This window comes from Petaurus breviceps, unplaced genomic scaffold (genome assembly GCF_028583685.1).
Source record: "Petaurus breviceps papuanus isolate PSGF00001 unplaced genomic scaffold, PetGlider_PUasm1.0 379, whole genome shotgun sequence".
Classification (NCBI taxonomy): domain Eukaryota; kingdom Metazoa; phylum Chordata; class Mammalia; order Diprotodontia; family Petauridae; genus Petaurus; species Petaurus breviceps.
In genome coordinates this window covers 2,227,812-2,255,455 of record NW_027186303.1, presented here as the reverse complement: position 1 = coordinate 2,255,455, position 27,644 = coordinate 2,227,812, and the positions used below count along the sequence as shown (strand labels likewise).

Here is a 27,644-nt window from a genome sequence, read left to right as displayed (position 1 = left end):
GGCTTTTGAGATCTTTTTCAGCTCTAGGTCTTTGCTCCTAAGTCACCTCTTTTCCCTGGGGCTCAGTTTCCTGGCCTGTAAAATGAGAGGACTAAGCTAGATGGCCTCCTTTCTGCTCTCTCCGATCCCATAATCCTAAATCCTCTCCTTGTACCTCAGTTTCCCTCTTCTATAAAGGAGAGGCTTACCTCAGAAAGCCTCTGAGGTACCTTCTAGCTTGAGATCTAGTAACCTATAACCCTTTTCTGTCCAGAATCAGTGGGGAAGGTGGGGAGGAGAGGCTTTGTGATATGGCTGGTAGAGATAGGCTGAATCTGGATTCTTTTTCCAGCCTTAGTCCTGATGTGTCCCCTGGTCTCTCTATCCCACAGTTTCCCCATATGTAACACTAGGGCAGTAACACCTGCCCCTCTAATCCACACAATGGGATTTTATTAGCACAAATGAGAAGTTTGTAAAAGAAATTCAGAGATCCCCAGATTTCAAGGTGCTTCATAGAGGCAATAAATTAGCAGCAGAGCATTAGTGGTTCCTAACTGACCATATCTCTCCCCAGGGTCATATTCACTTCTAGTCCATCTGAAGGTTTCCCAACATCATTCCATTAATGATGCTCCTCCCTGGTGCTCAGGAATCCATAGTGTCTTAACTTTTTCCACACTGGCACAGGACTGGCCACTTCCCTTAGCTGACTTTAGCCAGTCCCTTCCTTTCATACATGCTCCAGGCCAAATACTGCTTCCCAAGATCACCTTGGCTGTTCTCACCTGCCTCTACACCTACGGCCCATTGATGTCCACCCAGTCGCTTCAGGGGCTGCTCTGCTTTGTGACCATATTCACTCCAGAACTCATTTGAAACCTTTTCTGATTCCCTTCCCCAAACAAGCTTGTATTTATGTTGTTTCACTCCTGTATGTTAATATGTACTCATGTACATACATTGTCTCTCCCAGTAGAATATAAACTCTGTGCAAGTGGGGGATGTTTCTTTCTTCATACTTGTATCCCCAGTGTCTAACACACACACACACACACACACACACACACAATATCCCCTCGTATTGTACCTTTTTGTTGCTGTTCAGTCATTTCAGTCATGTTTGACTCTTCATTACCCTATTTGAGTCATTTTCTTGGCAAAGATCCTGGAGTGGTTTGCCATTTCTTTCTCCAGTTCATTTTAAAGATGAGGAAACTGAGACAAACAGGGTTAAGTGACTTGCCCAGGGTCACACAGCTAGTGAGTGTCTGAGGCCAGATTTGAACTGACGAAGAGGAGTCTGCCTGACTTCAAGACCAGCACTCTATCCATTGTAACACCTAGCTGCCCATGTGCCTAGCAGATAGCAGGTGCTTAATAATCAAGTGCTTCTTGATCAATTGGCATCAAATACTGCCTCTCAATGAGTCTGTCGATTAGCATTTATTAAACACCTCTTCTATACCAGGTATTTCTTATGCCCCTCTGACATTTACCAGCTGAGTGACCCCAGATAAGTTACTTTACCTCTCTGATCTTTTTTACTTTTCCCCTTCTATCTCATATACACCTAATTTTTTACATGCTGTCTTCCCTATCTGACTTTAAGCTCCTGGAGGGCAGGGCTTGTCTTTGCTTTTTCTTTGGACTTCTGGTGCTTATAAATGCTTGTTGGCTGGCTGGTTGATTTCCTCATCCATGTGTAAAATGGGGCTAGTAGTACCCATGGTACCAGCTTGTTATGTGCTTTGTAAAGTGCTTTGTAAACTTTTAATATTATGTAAATATTGGTTGCTGTGGTTACTATCTTTTGTCATACTGTTGTGTTAGCTTTCAACCAGATCTCAGGATTCCTGTGATTTTTATTGGTTGTACCATACAGCTGCTTTGGACAAATTCACACCCAGTGGCCTAACTGTACCCTTTTAATATAAATCAATCAGCAAACACTTATTAAATGCCTACTGTGTGCCACACACTGAGGTCTTTTCTATTTGCAGCTCCAGCACTTAGCACATAGCAGTCATATAATGAATGCTTTATTTGTTCATTCATTCATTTATTCCTTCCTTCACTGTGCTAAATACTAAGGATACACAGGCAAGAAACTAAATTCTGCTCATTCTCTGTAGGGAGAAATAATATGCAAACATATAAGATATATTAAGGAAATATGAGATAATTTGGGGGAGATGGTACTAGTGACTGGGCCTGTTAGGAAGCCCTCCCATAAGAGAAAGTACTAGGGCTGAAGGAAGGGGGGGATTTGGAGAGGCAGCAAAGAGGAAGGAGTGTGTTCCAGCCATGGGTGATAGCCAGTGTATAGGAACCCAAAGGAGATGGGAGATGGGAGGGCACATTTGAGGAACCAAAAGAAGGCCAATTTGCCTGGACCAGAGAGTACATAGAGTGGGATAATGTTTAATTGTTATAACAACCGTAATGGTTTATTTAAAAACAAACAAACCAACCAAAATCACATGGAAACAAGAGGAGGTGACTATCATCCACATCCTCCTGTCTGCTCCTACCCTAAACATTTTGGTAGTGAAAGCACAGAGGGTGACCTTCTACAGTAATACTTACTCAACAACAAAAAGCAGATATTTTGACATTAAAAATAAAAGACTAAGAGCAGGAAATAACTTGTCCTTGGACCCTTTCTATCTGAATTCCATTGAACAAGATGATAAGAATAAGGTTATAAAATAAATATCAATCAACTGACATTAATAATCAGTTATCAGCTAGGTGGTGCAATAGATAGAGTGCTCAGGTCTTCCTGAGTTCAAATCTGGCCTCAGACACTTACTAGCTATCTGACTCTGGGCAAATCATGTAACCTTGCTTGCCTCAATTTCCTTATCTGTAAAATGAATATGTAAATAGCTAAAGTGTCTCCTTCACAACACTGTAGTATGGATCAAGTGACTAAATGTATGTAAAGTGCTTTATAAAATCTTTATTAGCTATGAATGGCATCTATTATTTTTATGAGCTCTGGGTTTATAGGTAAGGAGATCAAAGCACTTGCTAGATGACAGCTTATTATCTTTATAACTCATCTGTGGAATGGGCATGTTAAAGATTACCTTTTATACATATACAAAATTATGTATGTACACACAAAATATATGCACAATACACATATACAAAAAGTTTTTAATACATACACAAAAAATCTTTTTGCTGGATTTCTTCTGACCAATTCATCTTGACAACGATGAAAATTAAATGTATTCTCCATGACAAGCACTGAGAATACAATGACAAAACGAAACAAGCTGAGCCCTCGAGGATCTATTATATTCTATTGGGAAGTTATATGACTTGTCCATAGATAGATACTTTGTATAAATGTGTGTGTGCATGTGTGTGCACCTATATACGAAGTAATCCAAAGTGATTGAAAAAGGGATTGAGTTCTAATAATGGAATTATACAATTCTCATATAGGAGGTGCTATCTGAGCTGCACACTGAAAGAAAGAGGCATTCAGCTCCCTCTTAATGCTGGTGCCTTCCCTCCGTTGATTATCTCTAATTTATCATGTATTGCTGTTCATCCTTCATTTTCAAAGAGGACCAATGATATCATGTGTGATGTTTTAACTTGTGTTTGAATTGGTTTTGAGTGAGGCCGAGATGGCTTAAATTTATCATATTTATTGGCAGCTGGGTAGCACAATGGATAGAGCCCTGGGCTTGGAGTCAGGAAGACCTGAGTTCAAATATGACCTCAGACAGTTAGTTACTAGCGGTGTGACCCTGGACAAGTCGCTTAACCCCATTTGCCTCATCTGTCAAATGATCTGGAGAAGGAAATGGCAAACCACTCCAGTATCTTTGCCAACAAAACCCCAAAAGGGGGTCATGAAGAGTCAGACATGACTGAAATGACCAAACAACAGCGGTATCTCCAGCACTTAGCACAATGCTGGGCACATAGTAGGCACTTAATAAATTCTTATCAACTTAACATAAAGTATATACCAAGTATTGGGGACAAGCTAGGTCAAGAAGCATTGTTCTGTATTATGCCCATTGTGTAGGTGGGGAGACTGAGGTCCAAAGCATTTATGGTTTCCTAGCTCTAGGTAGCTGATGGAGTCAGAGGTTATGTGGGATTCTCCACATAGCTTCAGCCAATAAACCAAAAGCTATCTGAGATAATCGGGGTTTTTTGTTTAACTTTCAGTTCTGTGATTGTTCAATAGAGTTCAATGGGTCTTAAAGGACTGGATATTCATGAAGAATGAGGAGCCCTAGATCAGCACTGACTAGATCCTGCCTCTGAGACATCTTACCTATGGGACCTCAGGGGAGTCACAACCTCCCTGAGTCGCAGTATCATCCTCGACAAAATGAGGGTCTTGGGTCAGATGAGGGGCCTTCAGAGGACCCTTCTTGCTCTCTAGATCCTGTGACCTTATGTAAACATGAGACTTTTCCACACTAAGCTTGGAATCAGGAGCCCTGGGCTTTCATGCTGACTCTGCCAGTGATGAGCCATGTGACTCTGAGTTAATTTTCTCATCTGCAAAATGGGAATGATGACTCCTTCTCTACCTACCTGCAGGGTAGTTTGTGATAATCACATGGGATCACATGTAAGGGATTCTAGGGTTGGGAGCTGGTAGGGTGGGCCTTAAAACAACAGGGAATGTCAGAGCTGGGAGGGCCCTTAGAACAGGGAATGTCAGTGTTGGGAGGGGCCTTAGAACAGGGAATGTCAGAGCTAGGAGGACCCTAAGAACAGGGAATGTCAGAACTGGGAGGGCACCTAGAACAGGGAATGAATGTCAGAGATGGGAGGGAGCTTAGAACAAGGAGTGTCAGAGCTGGGAGGGCCCTTAGAACAGGGAATGTCAGAGCTGGGAGGGCACCTAGAGCAGGGGATGTCAGAGATGGAAGGGAGCTTAGAACATGGAATGTAAGAGCTGGAAGAACCCTTAAGTTCATCCAGTACAGGGATTCTTACTTAAACTGGGTTACACAGAAATCCTTGAGGTCCATGGATACATTTCAAGGGGTTCCTAAACTTGGAGACAAAAAAAGAAATAACATCTTTATTTTCATTAACCTCTAGCTGAAATTCAAGCATTTCCTTCAGTTATTTAAGAGGAGGTTCATAGGTTTCCTCAGATTGCCTAAGGGGTCTAAGACATTAAAAAAAAAAAAGGTTAAGCATCCCTTATCTGGTCCAGTCCCTTCAATGTACAGATGAGGAAACTGAGGCCCATAAAGGGAGGTGGTTAGCCTAGCATCCTAAAGCTCATTGAGGGCAAAGCCAGGACTGCACCCTAAGTCCTCCAAGTCAAAAACTCAGGACCTGCCCAGCTACTGCAGGCAGCTGGGGGAGTGTCTTGTGACTATAACTATGAATGTGACCTTTGATTATAGTTATCCTTAATAAAGCTTGTAGCTGTTTTGTGACTTTGTTTTGTCTTCTCTAGGGTGGGGCCTTATTGTTCCTATTTAGGGATAGATTATAATGGGTGTGAGTGTCCCTGCTTTAGAATGGACAGAATCCCTCTCTGTGTGTATTAACTCCTCCCAGTATGAGTTATGACATTTCTCATTTCCTTTCTGTTCTCTCCTTTCATGGCCACCACCTTCTGGCCTCATTACCTCTCCCTGAATCATTGTGATAGCCTTCTTGCCCCTGGTCTACACTACCTCTACCCAATCCATCATGCTCCCCAAAGCAGTTGAATTTATAATCTTAAAGCATAATTCTGTATCACTCCCCTGCTCAAAATACTCCTCTGGCTCCCTATTGCCTCTAGGTTCTAATGCAAACTCCTCTATTTGGGCTTCATAATATGGTTTCAGGTTAGCCAGAGGCTCCAGTCTGCCCAGACAACTAGAGAGTACTGAATCCTTATTAGTAATGTGGCCCTGGGCATGTTACTTCTCTCTACCTCCGTTTCCTAATCTATAAAATGGGAATAATAATAGCTTATATATCTCTAGGTTATTGTGAGGATCAAATGAGATAAATCTTCAAAGTTCTTTGCAAGCCTTAAAGTGCCATATAAATTCAAACTAGTAGTAATAGTAGTTGTACCTTTCCAACCTTATTACACATTATTCCCTTTCACTGACTCTATGGTCCAGTAGGGGGCAACTAGGTGGCAGTGTGAATAGGGTGCTGGGCCTAGAGTCAGGAAGACCTGAGGCCAAACTTGACCTCAGTCACTTACTAGCTGTGTGACCCTGACATTTAGCCCTGTTTGCCTCAGTTTCCTCATCTGTAAAATGAGCTGGAAAAGGAAATGTATCTTTGCCAAGAAAACTCTAAATGGGGTCATGAAGAGTCAGACACAACTGCAATGACTGAACAACAACAAAAATGATCCAGTTGAACTGACCTATTTGCTGTTCCTCCCATGTTAAACATTCTGTCTGAGCTAGGTGGCTCAGTGGGTAGATCGCTGAGCCTGGAGTCAGGAAAACCTGAGTTCAAATCCAGTCTCAAGCACTTACTAGCTGTGTGACCCTGGGCAAGTCACTTAATTTCTGTTTGCCTTAATCCACTGGAGAAAGAAATAGAAAACCAGTATTCTAGTGACAGCTTTATTAGTCTTGTAACCTTGAACACAGAAGTTACTTCATTCAGCTTCTTCTTCTATAAAGTGAAAATAAGTTAACTTGAACTTCCTAAACACACAAGTGTTATGAGAAAATTACTTCTCAGACCTTAAAACCTCACAGAAATGTGATTTGTCTTTCTTGTTCCAGCAAGAAATATCTGTGACATATTTGCCCTTCTGCACAATGAAAAAGACCCAAAAGAACTTTGTGCACCATAATTTGACTCTCTTTTTTTTCTCTTTGTACACATTGTTAGGTTTATATAGCCTGTAACCAGGCTGCAGATAACTAACTAGCTATAGGAACATAAAATCTTTTGAATAATGAAGCCAAGGACAGATTGAATGAACACACATCTGAATGATTCTTTCTTGCCTGGCAGCACTCACTACTGCATGCAATAAACTGAAATTTGTGTCAACAAAGAAGGTTGACTTCCAGTTGGTGAATTTTTTTGCAGCCATGGCAACTTATGAAGAGGCAGACTTCTTGTTCACACTCAGGTGTGAGATGTGTTGAGATCCACATTGGTGAAGGGATTGCCCACCCCAGTGAAATCATGGATCCTTGAAACCTGGATAGAACTAAATAAGTGCCTTATTTCTACTTCTCACTGTGACATTCATAAGATCATAGAGTTAGGACTAGAAGGGACTTCAGACATACCATTTAGTCCAGTACCCTCATTTTACACCTAGAGACACTGAGGCCCAGAGATAGAAGGTGACATTGGTGAGGGTCACAGAACAAGGAAGCGTCAGGTCACAGGATCATCAATTGAGATATGGAAAGCACTTCAAGGGTCAACTACTCCAAAACTCTCCTTTTATAAATGAGACTAAAACTCGGTGATTTGTTCAAGATCATATATGTAATAAGCATCAAAAGCAGGATCTGAACTCTGGCTCTTGGAAATCAAATCTAGTATTCTTTCAATGGTACTATGCTGCCCTCATTCGTTCATTCATTCAATTCAATTCAAATTTGTTAAACATCTCCCATCTGCCAGGCAGTAGAGACACAAAAAGGAAAGCAAGATTGTCTCCACCCTCAAGGAATTTACATCCTTCTCAAGAGAAACAATGTGTACACAAATAAAGAAATGTCTTTACAGAGGAAAAGGAAAAATAAATAAAATCCCTGATTCAGAAAAAATAGAGATAAATAGAGGAAAATGTTAGTCTAGCTCTAATAATGTTAATTAAGTGTGAATGGATTAAACAATCCAACAAAATGAAAGAGATGGATTTGCTAAGAAAACAAATTCACAATCTGTTGCCTTTAAGAAGCATACCTAAAAAGAAAAATACATAGAATAAAATAAGGCTTGAACAAAATTTAATATGCATCAGCTGAACCTAAAAAAATCAGAAATTGTAATCATGCTTTCAGACAGAGTGAAAAAAAATGTCAAGAGGGAACCAACACTAAGAGCCAAGGAAAATCAAGAAAGACTTAATGTAGGTACTGCCTCCTACTCAACTTCTGTGTCTAAAGGATACAAAACCCCCTATCTGTACCATTAATTCACCACTAGCTATATTCCTGTTTCCCCATTGGCTCTAAGAAAACTACTTCATAGGAAAGAAATTTAATAATCCCAGTTGGGACGCCAATTTTTATATAAAATTTACCTTTGACACAAGTTCCTTACTTTTCAGTGATGGGGGACTATGAATATGGAACACTGCATCATACCTTTTTGATATGTGGGTTAATTTTGCTGTTCTTTTTTTCCTTTCTTATTTATCCTTTATTATAAAGGATGACACTCTGGGAGTAGGACAGGAAACAGGGAAATGATATAAAAATAACTGGTATCAATAAAAAATTATTTTATAAAAGAATATTCTGTAATCAGAGGAGATTTTATTAAGTATAGATATAAGATAAATATCATTGCCCATTAGGTAGATCTTGGAACCAATAAGATCGAGGTTTAGCTCACCTCAGAAACTTATTATCTATGTAACCCTGGGTAAGTATTATAACCTCTCAGTCTTGATTTCCTCATCTGTAAAATGGGTATGAAAATGATTCCTACCTCAAGGGCTATTGTATCTAATGAGATAATGTGTGGAAAAGCTTTGAAGTATTATTATTATTTAAAGTTGGACCTTGGCAATTAAAAAATGATAAAAGTTTAGTATTTGTTAAATTCCTCACTTTCCATAGATCTTAAATACAAAATGCACATATTTTGTTTACTTCAACAAACACTGATAGTTGGCATAATGTAGTGATCATGAGAATAACTGACAATTACATTATGCTTTAAAGTTTGCAATAATGTAGGACATTATTTTACTTGAATCTCTTGACTAGATTGCAAGCTCCTTGAAGGCAGGGACTGTTGCTTCACTTTTGTCTTTGCATCACCAGTACCTATCACAGAGTAAGCTCTTAAAAGCTTTTAGACCAGTTGAGCCTCATGACAACCTTTTGAGGTAATACACAGGCATTATTATCCCTATATTACAAAAGGGAAAACTGAATCTTAGAGAAGTTAAGTGACTTACTAAGTAGTATCACATGACCATTAAATGTTAGAAGCAGGATGTAAACCTAGTACTTTTTGACACCAAGTCCAGCACTGTCTCTATTATGCCACACTGCATGTTGGTGTACAGTAAGCATTTTGCAAACCTCAGCTTGCTATCTAAATGCTAGCTGTTGTTACCATCATTTTAATTTTTCTGTCTTTCTGAATCATAGCTATTAACATTGTACAAACATATAATTGTATGCCCTTCCCAATATAATGAAATAGGTCAGAGGCTGATTCATGAGGGAACACCTAGGCGTTTCCTAGCAGGTTAGAGAGAGGGTAATATTGAGCTATGTCTAGATTCCAAGATGTTTTTTCCCTTTTCTTCCACTGAATTAATGTATATTCATTTTAATATTATTATTATTCATGTTAATAATATTATTATATTATTTTGATTTCACAACACCTTCATTTCTTGATAGATTTCACTCCCTTTCCCACCTAGGGAGCCATCTCTTATAACAATGAATAATAAAGAAACAAGGGAGAAAAAGCGTTTTAGAAAATTAGCCAATGCACCAAATAAGTCCAATAGTGTATGCAGTATTCTGCATCTATAGCCCCACACATTTTCAAAGAAGGGGAAAAGGTACATTGTCATATCTCTTCTTTAGGGTCAAGCCTGAGTCCCATTTCTGTTTTTGTTGTTTTCATGTTGTTGCTATAATTCTGTGTATTGTTTACTGCTTATTTCACTTTGCATCAGTTCATATAAGTCTTTCCATGACTCCCTAAGAATACTGCATTTAAATGACATCCAGGAAGGGTGGTGTTTTGTTTAGTTTTGTTTATGAAAATATAGGTCCAGTCCCTCCCCCTATATCTTTAGTCTTTATATCATCTTTATTTCCAAATATATAGCTCCTCACTCTTCTCCTCCTTGCAGCAAACCTGTTATACTTTTGCATTCTTGCAGAATTTGGGGTAATCCATGCCCCACAGTCTGGTGCTCATTCCCACCACCATCACCACCATCCCATCTTTCTGTCTCCCTGAATATACTTTCTTCCAGTACAGGCAAGGATAGAAGTTAGATTCAGGATGAAGAATCCTGAAAATAAGGAGCTGCCTATGTCAGAATAGAAAGAGTAGAGTCACTTTTCCATTCTGGATCTGGAAGGTATGATAACACCTGCCCAGCTTCAGAGGGGAGAAAATACCCCCTGAAGAATCCTAGCTCCATGCTAACTCAGGGGAAGGCTTCTCCAGAAAGTTTTTCCTAAACCCTGGAACATACTTACTAGTGCCACCCTGCCTCCCCCAAGTTACCTTTAATATTTTTAGTACACACTTACATTTGTACAGCTTCTTTCTTCTAATAAAATATATGCTTCTTGAAGGCAGGGACAGTTTCACTTTTGTCTCTGTATGCCAAGTGTCTAGAACAGCATCAGACACATTTTTGTTATTCATTCATTTCAGTCATGTCTGATTTTCCATGACCCCATTTGAGGTTTTGTTGGCAAAGATATTGGAATGTTTAATAGCTCATCCATGATCAATAGTTGATCCATCATCTTCAATGGCTCCCTCTTGCCTCCTGGGTGAAGGCCAGTCTCTTCTACCTAGAATTTAAGGTTCTCAACACTTTGGCACCATTCCAACCTTCTCCTGATGTTACTTTTTTTTCTGTGATCTCTTCACCACAGAAACTCCTTTGTTTTCACCCTTTCTCCTACATGGAATGTTTTTCCTTCCTTTCTTCTTTTGAATTCCTGCCCATCTTTCAGATTGCAATAGCAACTGACCCTGTGATCTCATATCCCTAGATTAGAATGTAAACTCCTTGAGGGTAGGAACTGTTTCACTCTATCTCATTTCTGTACCTACTACAGTGCCTGGTACACAAACGCATCATTGTTCATTCATGTATAATATATGATAACTACATGGGAAATTGGAGAGATATAGGATGTGCAACTGAGGGGTCTAATCATTACCAACCAAGGGGATCAGGGAAAATTTCATTGGAGGAGGTAGAATTTAAGATAAACTTGAAAAAAATGAATAGAGAGCTAGCCATGGAGTCAGGAAGGCCTGGGTTCAAGTCCTGCTTCTGACACATACCATCTGTGTGGCATTGGTCAAGTAACTTCTCTGGGCCCTAGGTAACTCTGAAAGCCTCCTGTTGCAGAGAAGGCACAGACCTGCACAAATTCTCAATAGAGATATATACTATATAGTCACTCTCTCTCTCTCTCTCTCTCTCTCTCTCTCTCTCTCTCTCTCTCTCTCTCTCTCTCTCTCTCTCTCCCTCTCTCTCTCTTTCTCTGTATATATATACAGAGTATATATATAGAAAGAGTATATAGAGAGTATATATGGTATATATAGAGTGTATATGTCTATATATAGATACTATATACTCACTCTCTGTATATATATATATACAGAGTATATAGAGTATATATATATATAGAGAGAGAGGGTATATATATGGTGTGTATACATATATGTATATGTATATGTATATATATATAAAGAGAGAGAGAGAGAGTATATAGTATATATCTCTATTGAGAGTCTGTGCAGGTCTGTGCCTTCTCTGCAACAGGAGGCTTTCAGAGTTACCTAGGGCCCAGAGAAGTTACTTGACCAATGCCACACAGATGGTATGTGTCAGAAGCAGGACTTGAACCCAGGCCTTCCTGACTCCATGGCTAGCTCTCTATCTACTTCTTTTCCAAGTTTATCTTAAATTCTACTTCCTCCAATGAAATTTTCCCTGATCCCCTTGGTTGGTAATGATTATACCCCTCAGCTGCATATTGACCTTTGTCCTATCTCTCTGTAATTTCCCATGTAGTTACCATATATTATACATGAATGAGCAACAAAGCATTTGTGTACCAGGCACTGTAGTAGGCACACAAATGAGACACTTTGAAACAGTTCCTATCCTCAAGGAGTTTACAGTCTAATCTGGGGAGACAATGTATAGATATAAATATCCAGCTAGCTAGCTCTACTTATCTCAATACCTATCTATCCAGATCTATAAATCCTTAATTGTATGTATGTACACCACCCAGAGAGCTAACCTATATAATAAAGAATATTTTTTAAAGAAAAAGAGGAAAAATAATCAACAAAATATAATTATTTATTTTTTTAATTTATGGAATAAAACAGGCATTTAAAACCAATCTGACAGTAAATCCCCTTTTCCAAACCAATGGACCTCCCACCTCCACAAAAGAGTGTGTGGGGGGGGGGTGGTTAGAGCTCTTCTTTGAGGCCATATTTGTTCTTTGTGACTATGCAACATTCCCTTTTAGTTGTTTTATAGTTTAGTCTGCTCAACTTTGAAAATTAAGCCCATGAAATGTGGGCCAAAAAGAGTGGAAAATGGAAAGAGTGAGGGAAGATTTAGACCCAATGTTAGGAAAAACAGAGATGTGGAATGGTCTTCTTGGGAAATAGTGGGCTCCCCATCTGCAGAGGTGCTCTGGCTAAGGCTGGATGACCCTTTAGGAGGAGGTGCCATGGGCAGAATTCCTGTACAAGTACAGGTTGGACAAGATGGCCTAGTAGGTCTAAGGTCTTGTGAATCTTGGAAGAGGCCTGCACTGGCACCCTCCCAGCCAGATGGCGGACTTATGGGATGATTACGCACAGCAGGTGCTCAGGCCCTGATTACCCACCCCAGGTACCCAGATAGAACTGATAATGAGTTCTTTATTTGGACTGGCAGGTGGGACTCTCCTTGTCACACCAGGTTGATTGGATGGACCGTCCTGGGGCTTAGATATGGGATCAAATCAGGTCAGCCAGTATGCCTCTCCTGATTTTAATCCCCTTAAAATGTGATTTTCTTCCTTTCTGTGGTTCTTGATAGCTGATGCTCATCTCTCATTCCTTCTTCCCATGTGCTATATCCTGGAGCTCTGAATTAAGGGCCCCTAGAATTTGTTCCCACTGATGTCAGAAACAAAAGAATCGGAAAAATTTCAAGGCTTGGCAGACAACACCCTCCAGGCCCTCCAGTGTGTTTTTTTCTTTCAAAGGGATGCTGAAAGGACATCTCCAAAATGTTGTGATTTGTCAAGGCAGCAGGGTATAGTGAAAAAGGCAAGGGATTTTGATTCGGAGGACCTGAGTTTGAATCCCAGCTTTTGTACTTACTGCCTGTGTGGCCTTCCCCACTCTGAACCTCAGTTTCCTTCTCTGTAAAATGATTAGGTTATATGTCAAATTGTTCTCTTTCTCACTGAGGAGGGTGGGGGGGATAAAGAGAATTTGGAACTCAAAAAGTTTTAAGAAATGAATGTTAAAAATTGTTTTTACAAGTAATTGGTGGGAAAATAAAATATTTTAAAAATTTTAAAATAAAATTGCTAAGTTTGGACTCCAAGGTCATGATCTTAGGACTTATGACTAAGAACATGCTCTTTTTTTCTTTCTTGTCTTTTCTTCCAGACTCGTTCCTTACTGAGTGTCTTTGAAGAAGATGCAGGGACCCTCACAGATTATACAAACCAGTTACTGCAGGCCATGCAGCGAGTTTATGGAGCCCAGGTATGGTGGTCTCACATTTCTGACAATGCATACTTGTGTCTTCCTAACTAACCTTGCAGGATCTTCCAGAAGTCTGCCTAAAACTAACATTTTAGAAAAAGGAATCAAATTTTTGCTCTCCCTTATTTTTTCCCTTGATTACATTTAAAAAATTTTTAACATTGGCTTTTTAAAATTTTGAGTTCCAAATTCTCTCTCCCTCTTTCCCTCTCCCCTCCTTAAGCAGGCAGGCAATTTGATATAGATTAAACGTGCAGCCATGTAAAATATATTTCCACATTAGCCCTGTTGCAAAAGAAAACACAGATCAAAAAAAGAAAGCAAAAAAGAGTTTGCTTTGATCTGCGTTCAGATTCTATCAGTTCTTTCTCTGGTGGAGGATAGCATTTTTATCATCAGCCCTTCAGAACTGCCTTGGATCATTATATTGCTGAGAACAGCTAAGCCATTCAGAGTTAGCTTTCATTCATCGTACAAGAAAAGGTAGTCAAACTTGTCTTGTCTCTCCTTCTTCCCCAAAAAAGACTTTAAGGATGTTTTGATTTAACTGAGACCATGGTATCTTAGATATAGGGCTGGAAGGGACCTCAGAGGTGATCTAGTCCAATTTGGTCATTTTACAGATGAGGAAACTGATATTCAGAGAAATGACTTGTCCAGGATCACATAGCTAGTAAGTGTTCGAGGCAGGATTTGCAGCCCAGTCTTCCTGCAGTCAATCCTGACTCTTGCCTCTGCTAATCTGCCTCTTCTGTAAAACAGGAAGGTGTAGTCTAGACTAGCTGATCTCCGAGGTTCCATGTCCTTTGTGCATGTCTAACAAATTCCCAACTTCTCAATGTGGAAGGATAAAGATTGTGCTTCTTTAATACTTATTCTGAAAAGTTTAAGTCATAGGTCTAAGATTATTGAGGACTTTCCCAAGTTCCTCATATACATATATGCCTTGCAAACAAAACACTTCCCAGGAGGAAAAAGATTGCTAAATAGTGAATGTGGATACTTTTTAAGATTAAGAAGCACTCATGTAACCAAATTATTACCAGCAACACTTTTTGTGGAACCAAATTGCTGGAAACCAAATAGATGCCCATTGATTAGAGGATGGTTTAACAAGTGGTGGTAAATTACTGCACTATAAGAAATGATGACTGTGATGAGTGCAGAGAAGCATGAGAAAATTTATATGAACTGATGCAAAGTGAAGTGAGAAGAACCAGGAAAACAAGATAGATAAACACAACAACAATGCAAATGGAGAGTGCTAAAAGCCCCAAACTAACAAAACTGACGGCTGACAAATAAAAATAACTAAGTTTGATCCCCAAAGAAGATATATGGGAAGGTGTGTTTCTATTTCCATTTGCAGAGATGGGAGACTATGAATGTGTATGAATCATTACATAAAATTTCAGTCTTGGTCAATGTGTCGGTTTTGCTGAACTGGGCTTCCCTCCTCTCTTTTTCATTCTTTGTTATAAGGGAGGATCCTCTGGGTAGGAAGGTAGAAGCATAGGGATATCTTGAGAAATGCAGGTGATATAAAAAAGAGAAGATATCAGTAAAAGAAAACATTTTTAAAACAAGCAAAATCATAACTAGGCCAGGGTGATTAGGACCTTATTCTAGAGCACCAAAATTTATAGAGATATGCTAATTCAGCAACCCTGCTGACTCAGGGATTTGTCAACTCAGGTAGGAAAAAAATTGAGTTTAGTACCTTTTTGGAAGAATAATGAGTTAAAATAGGAAGCTGCCACATAGCACACTCATAGTATGGTGAGTCACCATTCATGGGACTGGGTTCTTGGTGTCTCCCTCTGCACCTGTTCAACTACATTTGTCTTCAGAAGTTTCTTTGACAGATTATTTGGTGTTGCTTGCCCTGGTAAGAAAAATTGCTATGTCCCTTGTGCATTTGTGTTGGTGTTTGTGGATTTCTTGCACCTGAAAATATTGGAATAGGAATTGAGTAGATTTGCAGTTTCATATGTAAATGCTTGTTTTATTACATAAATTAAAAATAAATAGAAACTGAATAAGACAAGCAAAAAAAGGATTATTTGTTTGAACCCTTGGGTTCAGCATGGTCCCTTGTACCGGATGCACAGTAGTGATCTTGACAAAATGGAAAAAATGAGTTATGATCATTGTTACCCATTCCTACCCAGGACCACAGGACCAGAGCTAGGCAAATGCATACACTTCTCCCATCCCTCTTTTCTCCCCCTCACTGATGGCCTCCAGAGTAATTCTAGATAGTCTGTTGTCCCTTGTGTAGCTTTTGGGTCTGGATTATGATTTCATTGGCTTGGAAATTCCTAAGGAGGAAATTCTTTCTACCTGTACAAGTCCATCTCTGCTCTACAACTCAGCATCTTAAGATATTCCTCAGGTACCAAGGGGTTAAGTAACTTGCCCAGGCTCCTTTCCATTTCATTCCATAATATTGATTTGTGTATTGCCCCCAGAGCCCCAGATTTGTTTATTGTGCCTTGTATGGGGGAGGAATCAGAGCTGAAGTTAGGAAAATGCCACAGCTTGGAGAAGCAGATTAGACCACTACTGCCTAGACAGCCCTCCCTGACCACCACTCACCTGTTTTCTTTCTTTGTGTTTTCTTCCCACATTAGAGTGTAATCTCCTTGAGGTCAGGGATTATCCTGCTTGCTCATCATTGCATCCCAACACTGAACACAGTGCATGGCACACTGTAAGTGAATAATAAATGCTTTTCCATTCCCACTTGGGAGGACCCAGAATTGGTTCTGGCCTCAGACACTTAACACCCACACAAAAAAAAACTGGCTGTGTAACCTTGGGCAAGTTACTTAACCCCAATTGCTTTTTATTTTTCTGATTTACATCATTCATTTCCACCAGATTTTGAGTTACAAATTTTCTCCCTGTTTTCCCCCTATACACCTCCCCAAAGTAGCAGTCCCACAGGATATCCCCTCCTCCAATCTTCTCTCTCCCATTTTTACTTCCATACCCCTTTCGACTTTTCCAGTAGGGCATGGTGGATCTCTATGCCCCAGTGCCTGTATATCTTATTTCCCAATTACATATAAAATAGTATTAATAATAGTATATATATTTAAACATTTGATTTTAAAACTGAATTACAGATTCATTCTCTTCCTCCTTTGTCACCCACCCTTACTGGGAAGATAAGCAGTTCAGTATAGGTTGTACATGTGTGGCTAATGCAAAACAATAACATAGTAGATATATTGTAAAAGACTGACTATATTTGCCTCACTCCTATCCCACCTCCCTCTTGTTCTATTCTCCACTTTGATCCTGTCCCTTTTCAAAAGTGGGTGCTTCCAACTTCCCTCCTCCCCAGCCTGCCCTCTCTTCCATCATTCCCCCTTCTCATCCCCTTCCCCCCTACTCTCCTGTAGGGTGAGATACCCTATTTAGTATGTATTTCATTCCCTCCCCAAGCCAAATTCAATGGAAATTGGGTTTACCCATTCCCTTTTGCCTTCCTATTCTTCCCCTCCATTGTAACCATTTTCCCTTGCCTCTTCTATATGAGATAATTTACCCCAATCTGTCTCTCTCCATCTCCTCTCATTATATTCCTCTCTCACTTCTTAATGTCACCATTTAAGTATCATTCCTTCCTGTTAAATTGGTCCTGTGCCCTCTATCTATGTATGCCTGTAAACATATATACACACATTCACATATGTATTCATATGCCTATATGCTCTCATATATAGACATATATATTTCTATTCCCTTCAACCATTTTCATACTGAGAAAAGTTTCATAAGTTACAATTATTGTTTTTCCATGGAGGAATGTTAATAATTCAACTTTGATAAGTTCCTTATGATTTCTTTTCCCTGTTGACCTTCTCATGCTTCTCTTGCTTCTTGTATTTGAATGTCAAATTTTCTATTCAACTCCAGTTTTTTCATCAAGAATGCTTGAAGGTCCTCTATTTCACTGAATGACCATATTTTCCCCTGAAACATGGTACTCAGTTTTGCTGGGTAGGTGATTCTTGGTTTTAATCCTAGCTCCTTTGCCCTCTGGAATATCATATTCCAAGCCTTTTGATCCCTCAGAGTAGAAGCTGCCAGATCCTGGGTTGTTCTGATTGAGTTTCTACAATATTCAAATTGTTTCTTCCTGGCTACTTGTAATATTCTCTCCTTAATCTGGGAATTCCAGAACCTGGCTATAATATTCCTAGGAGTTTTCTTTTGGGGATCTTTTTCAGGAGGTGACCGGTGGATTCTTTCAACCTCTATTTTGCCCTCTGGTTCTAAAACATCAGGGCAGTTTTCTTTGAGAACTTCCTGGAGGATGCTTTCTAGGTTCTTACTTTGGTCATGGCTTTCAGGTAGTCCAATAATTTTTAAATTATCTCTCCTGGATCTATTTTCCAGGTAAGTGGTTTTTCCCATGAGATATTTCACATTGTCTTCTATTCTTTCATTTGTTTGGATCTGTTTAACAGCATCTTGATTTCTCATAAAGTCATTAGTTTTCATTTGCTCCAATCTAATTCTGAAGCAATGATTCTCCTCAGTGAGCTTTTGAGATTCTTCTTCCATCTGGCAAATTTGGCTTTTTAAGGCATTCTTCTCTACATTGTCTTTTTGAGTCTCCTTTGCCATTTGGGTTAGTCTGTTTTTTAAGGTGTGATTTTCCTCAGTCAGGCTGTTGACTCTCATTTCATAATTTTCTTGCATTATTCCAATTTCTCTTCCCAATTTTTCCTCCACTTCTCTTATCTGCTTCCTCTATGGCCCGTAACCAGCTCGTATTTTCCTTTGAAGCTTTTGGTGCAGGAGTTCTGACTTCACTGTCTTCCTCCTGTTCCATGCTTTGCTCCTTTTTGTCCCCAAAATAGGAGTCTAATGTTGGAATCTTCTGTATGCTTTGTTTCCTTTGCCTGGTCATGTCTCCCCTCAGTTACTTGATCTCTGGGCTTTTTTCCACAGTAGGACTCTGCCACCAGACAGGGGAGCTTCTGTCCCAAATGCTGGGGTTTTCTCAGCTGCTGGAGTTATTAGATGGGTGCCCTCTCTGAGGCCTCCATACGCTCTAGCAAGCTGGTCACACACCCCAGGACCTTCACCCTAGACCACAATCCAGATCCAAGCAGGTTAAAGCAAGAGCAATTACCCCTCAGACTGGTCGCTTGGTCCCCCTACACTCTGCAGGCCAGGAGCTGAAGCTGCCACGTGGAGCTGGCTGGCTGTGCCGGCATCTCAGCCATGCACTCCCACTTACTGGGTCCCAAAGTCCAGACTGCACTGACCTCTCACTTTGTTCTTCGCATCTATGTGTTGATAATTCTGGAAATGGCCACAGCTGCTGCTGATCTGGAGTCCCTTTGGCTGGTGGCTGGTGAGGCCCGCCCTGGGGCTAAAACCTCCATGTGGAGCTGGGCTTGCTCCCAAAGCGCTATGCTGGCTGCTTGCTGCTGGCCTGCCGGGCTGTCCTCAGCGGGAGGTTAGCTTCTGTGTGTCATTTTGTGGGTTCTGCAGCTCCAAAGTTTGTTCAGAGTCCCTTTTTCACATTAATTGGGGAAGGTGGAAGCTGGAGCCGCTTGGAGGTCATGTTTCTACTCCGCCATCTTGACTCTGCCCCCCCAATTGCTTTAAAAAAAAAAAAAGAAATGGCAGCAGATATGACTATCATAGTAATGAAACCATCTTGAACTGATTGTTGACATCAAGTGCATTCATTACTCCTTTCTGTTAATAATTTAGGCCATTTCAATTCCATGGCTCACCTCCATTTGGCTCCCAATGTGGCCAGATATGAATCTTTTCATTCATTTTTCAAAGATTGTTCTTTTTGGGGAGTGAATGTGTTTCTATATTATTACCATGAATTTTGTTACTGTTCAGTCATGTCCAATTTTTCATGACCCCATTTGGCATTTTCTTGGCAAAGATATTGCGATAATTGGCCGTTTCCTTCTCTAGCTCGTTTTACAGATGAGAAACTGAGGCCAACAGGGTTGAATGACTTACCCAGGGTCACATAGCTAGTAAGTTTCTGAGGCCAGATTTGAACTCAGGAATATGAGTCTTCCTGACTCCAGGCCCAGTGCTCTGTGCACTATAGGACCACCTAGCTGCCCATTTCCCATGAATAGCCTAAATAAATAGCAACATGGAAATCACCATGCAGGAGGCCAGCAATGTATTTTGTTGTTGTTGTTGTTCAGTATCCTGGCTTCCAAAGTCTCTATTCATCCTTTACACAGCTGCCAACTGGTATTCCTAAAACACAGGTCTAACCATGTTACCTCCTGTCCCCCCACCTCCAAAAACTTCTGCAATGCAACTCAGAGGCACAGAGAGTTACCTAGAGCACTGAGAAGTAAGCAGCTGAGGTAGTGCCAAGGCAGAATATTTACATCTTTAGGGGGATTGAAAAACCCACTACTAGAAATACTTACCCACCTTTCCTAGTATAGTCCTTTTTACCCATTCCCTATTCCAACTTTCTCACAGTTAGTCCCCCCAAAGCAGGAATGCACTTCTTCCATACTGACAGGCCATGGGATACCCTGACTTCCTTTAAAAGTTCAGTTCAAATAGCACTTCCTGAGCCTCAGCGGTCAGTGCTTCCCTCCCACTGAAATAGTTTCTGTCACTTCATATGTATTGTATTTAATCTATCCAAACAGTGTTTTCCCACTCCCCCAGAATGTAATCTTCTTGAGCAAAGGGATTCCTTTGTTTTTTGTCATCCTATCCCCAGTGTCTGGCAAATAGTAACTGCTGCTTCATAAATCAACTGAATTTCTTTTAATTTAGTGACTTTAATCCTGAAATCTAATGATTTCTAATTGACTTGGAGACCTAGAAATCTCCAAATGCTGTCGTCCAGGCTCTGGCCCCTTCCCAAGAGCCTCCAATCCCCATTTCCACCATTACCTCAGGCTACCTGGTTATGGCCAATCACTCCATTCTGCATTTGTTTCTTTTTGAACCAGAAACTTGAGTTTGGCCAAAAAAAAAAAAAAAAAGAAGTGAGCCTTGCATTCCAAGAGGCTGGAGCTTAGAGCACATGACTTTCACTTGGGCCTTCTCTTTGGCCAAAGATCTCCCTCCCTCCCATCTCTAATTTTCATGCAGAGGATGTGAGTGAGACTGTCTAATCCCAGCTGCCAACCCCAGGGAACAGCCCGGAACAGTCTTGGGAACAGAGGTGTCAGGATAGACTACATTTTGGGTCTCAACTTTGTTCAGTCTTTTCCATTTGGGATTTACAAAAAGAACGGGGTCTCTTCTTTGACCCATTTGTTTGAATATTGGTTTCTTTTATCCAGACAGATCCCCTAAATTTCAACCAATTCCTTTTAGTGTTTCCTTCCCCCCACCCCCAGTTATGGTTTTCTTAGCTAGTTGTTGCCAAACTCTACTGAGTCACTGAAATGTATTCTGAATTAGCCTCTATCCCCCTCCCTTTCCCATGTTCTCAGTGTATTTACAAACCACCTTTGGGACTTTTTTTTTAAATCAGGCATTTAAGAAAGACTTACATGAACAGATGCAAAATGAAGTGAGCAGAACCATAATAATAATAATAGTAATAAATAAGAGCCATAATGATTACAATTAAAATAGAAAGAAAAACAACAAAACAATGAAGAAGATAGTGGAGAAAGCAAGGCCCCTGGCTCCTTTGCAGGGATGGAAGAGTCTTTGTCTGAAGCAGTATAAATAGATAGCATCTGATTTTTTTTTTCAGTATGTTGACTGGTTTTGCTAGACTTTTATTTTCTTCTTTATTTTCTTATTTGTTATAAGGAATTATTCCCTGGGAAGGTTAAGAGAGATTATATTGGGAAATGTAGGTAATGGAAAATATATCATTTTAAAAAATTTTTAATCAGGCATTTATGAGGGTATATTTTAAGAGGAAGTCAGGTCCAGTGGGAAGAAAGGTCATTCACTGACTTTGGATCAGAGTGACCAGATTCAAATCCTAACTCTGTGACTTTGGACAAGTCATTTAACTTTTCTGGGCCTCAGTTTCTTCCTTTGCCATACTGCAGGGTTGAGGTCTCTTCTCTCTCTAAATCTGTGATCTTTAGGATTAGTTTTGTCCTGGAGAAGCAGCCCAGCATAGTGTATAGATAACCAAAATCAGGAGGACCTGGGTTCAAGTCCTGTCTTTCACTCTGTATGCTTGTTACATGACCCTAGACAAGTCACTTCCTTCACCTCTCAGCACCCCAGGCACTCCTCTACCAGTTGAAGAACATTTGCTCTTTATTGTTTTGGTTTTTTTTTATTCTTGGTTCCTGACATATAACAGGTACCTAATCAATGACCACTAATTGTTAATAATAATCAGTGACCACTAGTTGATTAGTAAAAGGAGTTTTCTCATCAGCAGTTCCCTATGCTTTTTTAGAAGCAATCAGGATTAAGGCACTTGTCCAGAGTCCCACAGTAAGTGCCTCAGGTCAGATTTTAATTCAGTTCCTCCTGACTGGGGCAGGTGCTCTATCCACTGTGCTGCCTAGCTGCCCTGTTCCCTATGATTTTGAAGGGGCAGTTAGGTAGTGCATTAGATAGAGCACTTGACTGGGAATTGGGAAGATCTGAGTTCAAATCTAGTCTCAGATACTAGCTGTGCGACCCTGTGCAATCACTTAACTCATATTTTCCTGTTTCCTGATCTGTAAAATGGGGACACACTAGAGAAAACAGCAAACCATCCCAGTATCTTTGCTGGGAAAACCACAGGGACAAAAAGTCCATAGAGTCTTATAGAGCTGGCTATGATTGAATCACTGAACAAATGTCATTGAAATCACAACTCTAGACCAAAAAAAAAGGAAAGAAAAAATCTCTAATCATTCAGACAGCAAAAGAAAAAAATAAATAAAGATTGATTTGTGTTTGTTTCACTGTATTTTATTTTGACTTCTTGGCCTAGAGAAAATCAGGGTGAAATAACAGTTAAAGAATGAGGTTTGGAGACCCAAAAACCTGGGTTCAAATCCTACCTCTGACACATAGAGACTATATGCTCCTGGGTAAGTCACTCGCCTCTCAATGCCCCAGGTAGCCCTCTAAGACTGTAAGGAGTAGAGCTACTGATCTGCTTCTGTAGGGGTAACTTCTCTGGGAACTCCCCGCTCCAGCAGTTCCCAATTCTGTTTTTGGTGGTGGTGGTGGAGAACCACTTTCAATAACAACAACAAAAATATGTTGAGAATACTCAGGGACATTTAATATACTACTCATAATATTCTACAACTATTTACTGTTTAAGGCATCATTAAAGTATTTTTCTGCATGAACCCCTTGGGAACAGCAGATGCAGCTGCTGCCACATAACTGCCTCCGGAGCTCCTGGCCTACAGATTGTAGGGGGACCAAGTGACCCTTCATAGGGTAATTGCTCTTGCTTTGACCTGCTTGGATCTAGGTCGCTGTCTTGGGTGGTGGTCCTGGGGTGAGAAATGCCAGTGTGCCAGAACTTCTGGTGGCTGTAGAGTGGGAGCCCTCCTCAGACCTCTGACAACATTTGTGAAAATCCCAGTGATTTGGGACAAAGCTCTCCACTCTGGAAGCAAAGTTCTACTGTGGCAAAGAGCTCAAAAGTCAAGTAATTGTCTGGCAAGATGAGCAAGCAGAGGAAGCACAATCAGACCATAGAATCCTTTTTTGGGAAAAAAGGATCACAGCATGGAACCAGAAGAAATCAACAAAGGCAAAACTCCTGCATCAAAAGCTTCCAAGAGAAATATGAGCTGGTTACATCATGGAGGAGCTCATGAGGGATTTTGAAAATCACATAAGAGAAGTGGAGGAAAAATTGGGAAGAGAAATGAGAATGATGAAAGAAAATCATGAAAAGTGAGTCAACAACCTGCTAAAGGAGACCCAAAAAATACTGAAGAAAATAACACCTTAAAAAATAGACTTAACTCAAATGGAAAAAGAGGCCCAAAAAGCCAATGAGGAGAAGAATACCTTATAAAGCCAAATTTGCCAGATGGAAAAGGAATTTCAAAATCTCACTGAAGAGAATAATTACTTCAAAATTAGATCAGAGCAAATGGAAGCTAATTACTTTATGAGAAATCAAGATACTATAAAACAGATCCAAACAAATGAAAAAATAGAAGGCAATGTGAAATATCTCATTGGAAAATCCATTGACCTGGAAAATAGATCCAGGAGAGATAAATTAAAAATTATTGGACTACCTGAAAGCCATGATCAAAAAAAGAACCTAGAAATCCTCCTTCAAGAAATTCTCAGGGGCAGCTAGGTGGCGCAGTGAATAAAGCACAGGCCCTGGAGTCAGGAGGACCTGAGTTCAAATCTGACCTCAGAAACTTAGCACAAAAAAACTAGCCATGTGACCTTGGGCAAGTCACTTAACCCCAACTGCCCTCCAAAAAGCAAAAAAAAAATTAAATTCTCAGGGAAAATTGCCCTGATATTCTAGAACCAGAGGGCAAAATATAAATTGAAAGAATTCACCAATCTCCTCTTGAAAAAGATCCCAAAAAGAAAACTCCTAGGAATATTATAGTCAAATTCCAGAGTTCCCAGGTCAAGGAAAAAATATTACAAGCAGCCAGGAAGAAACCATTTAAGTATTGTAGAAACACAATCAGGATAACATGAGATGTAGCAGCTTCTACATTAAGGGATCGAAGGACTTGGAATATGATATTCCTGTGGTCAAAGGAGCTAGGATTAAAACCAAGAATCACCTATCCAGCAAGATTGAATATAATGCGTCAGGGGAAAATATCGTCATTCAATGAAATAGAGGACTTTCAAGCATTCTTGATGAAAAAAAAACAGAGCTGAACAGAAAATTTGACTTCCAAATACAAGAAGCAAGAGAAGCATGAGAAGGTAAACAGGAAAAAGAAATCATAAGGAATTTATTAAAGTTGAACTATTTACATTCCTACATGGAAAAATGATAATTGTAACTCATGAGACTTTTCTCAGTATGAGGATAGTTGAAGGGAATATATATGTATATATAGGAGGGTGTATGGGTATATAAATATATATGTGAGTGTGTGTATATGTGTACATGTATACATAGAGGGCACAGGATCAGTTGAATAGGAAGGGATGATATCTAAAAAATAAAATTAAGAGGTGAGAAAGGAATATAATGAAAGAAAGAAATAGGGAGAGATATAATAGAGTAAATTATCTCATATAAAAGAGACAAGAGGGGGTGGCTAGGTGGCATGGTGAATAGAGCACCAGCCCTGGAGTCAGGAGGACCTAAGTTCAAATCCGGCCTCAGACACTTGACCCACTTACTAGCCATGTGACCTTCGGTAAGTCACTTAACCCCAATTGCCCTGCCTTCACCCTCCAAAAAGAAAAAGAAAAGGGGCAAGAGAAAACTGATAGAATGAAGGGGAAGAACAGGAAAGTGAAAGAGAATGGGTCAACCTTACTCTCATTGAATTTGGCTTAAGGAGGGAATAACATACACACTCAATTGGGTATCTTACCCTACAGGAAAGTAGGAGGGAAGGGGATAAGAGGGGAGATGATAGAAGGGAGGGCAGATTGGGGGAGAGGGTAGTTAGAAGCACACACTTTTTAAAAGGAACAGGGTTAGGGGCAGCCAGGTAGCACAGCAAGTAAGAGCACTGGCTCCACTGTCGGGATGACTTGTGGATTGAATCCGGGCTCAGACACTTAGCACCCACCCAGAAACACCTGGCCGTGCAACCTTGAGCAAGTTACTTAACCCCAATTGCTTAGGGGCGGCCAGGTGGCTCAGCGACCTGGGGTTCAAATCCGGGCTCAGATACTTAGCACCACACCCAGAAATAACTGGCTTGCAACCTTGAGCAAGTTACTTAACCCCGATTGCTTAAAAAAAAAAAATAAATAGAAATAAAAGGAACAGGATTAAAGTAGAAAATAGAATAAGTGAGGGGCAAGATAGGATGGAGGAAAATATAGTTAGTCTTTCACAATATATCTACTATGGAAATGTTTTGCATAACTACATATGTACAACTTATATTGAATTGCTTATCTTCCTAGTGGGGGTGGGTGAGGATGGAAGAAAGGAAAGAATCTGGAAATCAAAGTTTTAAAAACAAAGGTTTAAAAAAATTGTGGTTTTTTTTTACATGCAACTGGGAAATAAGATATACAGGCACTGGGGTGTAGAAATCCATCTTGCCCTACTAGAAAGTTAGAGAAGGGATGGGGGAAGGTATAAGAGAGAGCAGATTGAGGAAAGGGGTATTCAGTAGACTCACTATTTTGGGGTGGGGGCAGGGGAAAGACAGGGAGAAAATTTGTAACTCAAAATCTTGTGGAAATTTTGAAAACTAAAATTTTAAAAAAGTTTTTAATTAAAAAAATTAGTGAATGACCCCTCCCCCAAAGAACTTTATGTTGGTTATAGCCACTGATATCCTCTGTATTAGAAATTGACATTATTATGATGAAAATACTCTTGGCTTTGCAGACTAACTGAAAGGGTCTTGAAAGCTGATGCTGTAATAAATTAATCAAAAAGTAATTATTACACTCCTATTATGTGCCAGGGACTCTGTTAAGTACTAGGCATATAAAGACAAAAATAGAATAGTCCCTGCCCTCAGGATGCTGTGGAAATATAAAAGTCTATTCAGAATGGAGACAAAATAGTTTGGGGAGAGGTTTCCCTACCTGCTGGGAAGACCAGAAAAGGCTTCATGAAGAAGATAGCTCTTGAATGGAGACTACAGGAGAGTCAGGGATTCCTGATGTGGAAGCAAAGGGACAGGCAGTTCAAAGGTCTGGCGATGGGAATTGGAGCACCATGTCAAAGGCACAGTAAGTGAGCTAGTATACCTGGAACACAGAGTGAAAGGAAGGAAATAAAAAATAAGAAAGCCCAGAGAGGTCTAAATGAGCCAGACTGTGAAGAGTTTAAAGGTCAGATTTGTTTATGTTTATAGATCCTAGAGGTAATAGGGAGCCATTGGAGGTTGTTGAAGGGATGGGGGAGTGACAGTAATATGATCATTGACAGCTGGGTAGAGGACAAATTATTTAGCTGCTTAGTGTTGTTTTCATCTACATTATGCATTGTGTGGCATTATTGTGGTTGTGTATATTATTTTTGTGGTTCTTGTGACTTCTTACAAGCCTTCCCTTATTTCTATGAATTCCTCATACTCATCTTTTCTTGCCAACTATTAGCATTATTTGATAGCTGTGATTTTATTGCTGTGCCCCCTTGAGAAACCGCCATCAACCAACACAGATCAACAACTGTTCTGCGACTTATAATCTTAGAAGGCTGTTGTTCAGTCGTTTCAGTCATGTCTGATTCTTCATGATCCCATTTAGTATTTTCTTGACAAAGATCCTGGAGAGATTTGCCATTTCTTTCTCTGGCTCACTTTACAGATGAGAAAACTGAATCAAACAAGGTTAAGTGACTTGTCTAGGGTCACACAGCTAGTCGTGTCTAAGGCCGAATTTGAACTTAGGTCTTCCTGACTACAGGCTCTCTTCTACCTACTACTAGTGCCTAGGGGCATTGAAATGACTTGACCAGAGGCCACTCAGGCAGTATGGATAATAGGCAAAACTCAAATCCAGATCTGAGGCCAGCTCTCACTACCATACCAGAATGCCTCCCATTGTGTTTTTAGCTCCTACAACAGCCAAGTAGACATGTGGAAGAGAAGTGTCTACTGGGATTTTTTTGGTCCCCAGGGAGCTCATGGAAAACTGTGAGCCTTCTAGACTCTTTTGTAAGGCACCACTACTGAGAGGACCCAGCCATTACCTGAAACAACCTCCTTGCCCTAGACTTTTGCATGTTACACTGTATGTTTCTCCTCCCCCATACCCTTAGTTTTCCTGAAGCTCACAAGCTGGACACATCAAAGTGCTATTTGAGTTTTCTGCCTGAAAATTAGAGATAGGAGGAGGCTTGAGAGAGAGACACAGAGAGAGAGAGAGAGAGAGAGAGAGAGAGAGAGAGAGAGAGA

At 40.1% G+C, this 27,644-nt stretch overlaps 1 protein-coding gene across 1 annotated transcript in view; it reads left to right on the top strand.

Annotated features, from left to right (window-relative positions):
* The window catches only part of APPL2 (adaptor protein, phosphotyrosine interacting with PH domain and leucine zipper 2), an 86,606-nt gene that overhangs the window by 1,991 nt on the left and 56,971 nt on the right, over positions 1–27,644 (top strand). The window contains exon 2 of the mRNA XM_069099395.1: positions 13,549–13,647. Within this exon, the coding sequence (XP_068955496.1) occupies positions 13,549–13,647 (99 nt within the window). The remainder of the gene's footprint in view (positions 1–13,548; positions 13,648–27,644) is intronic.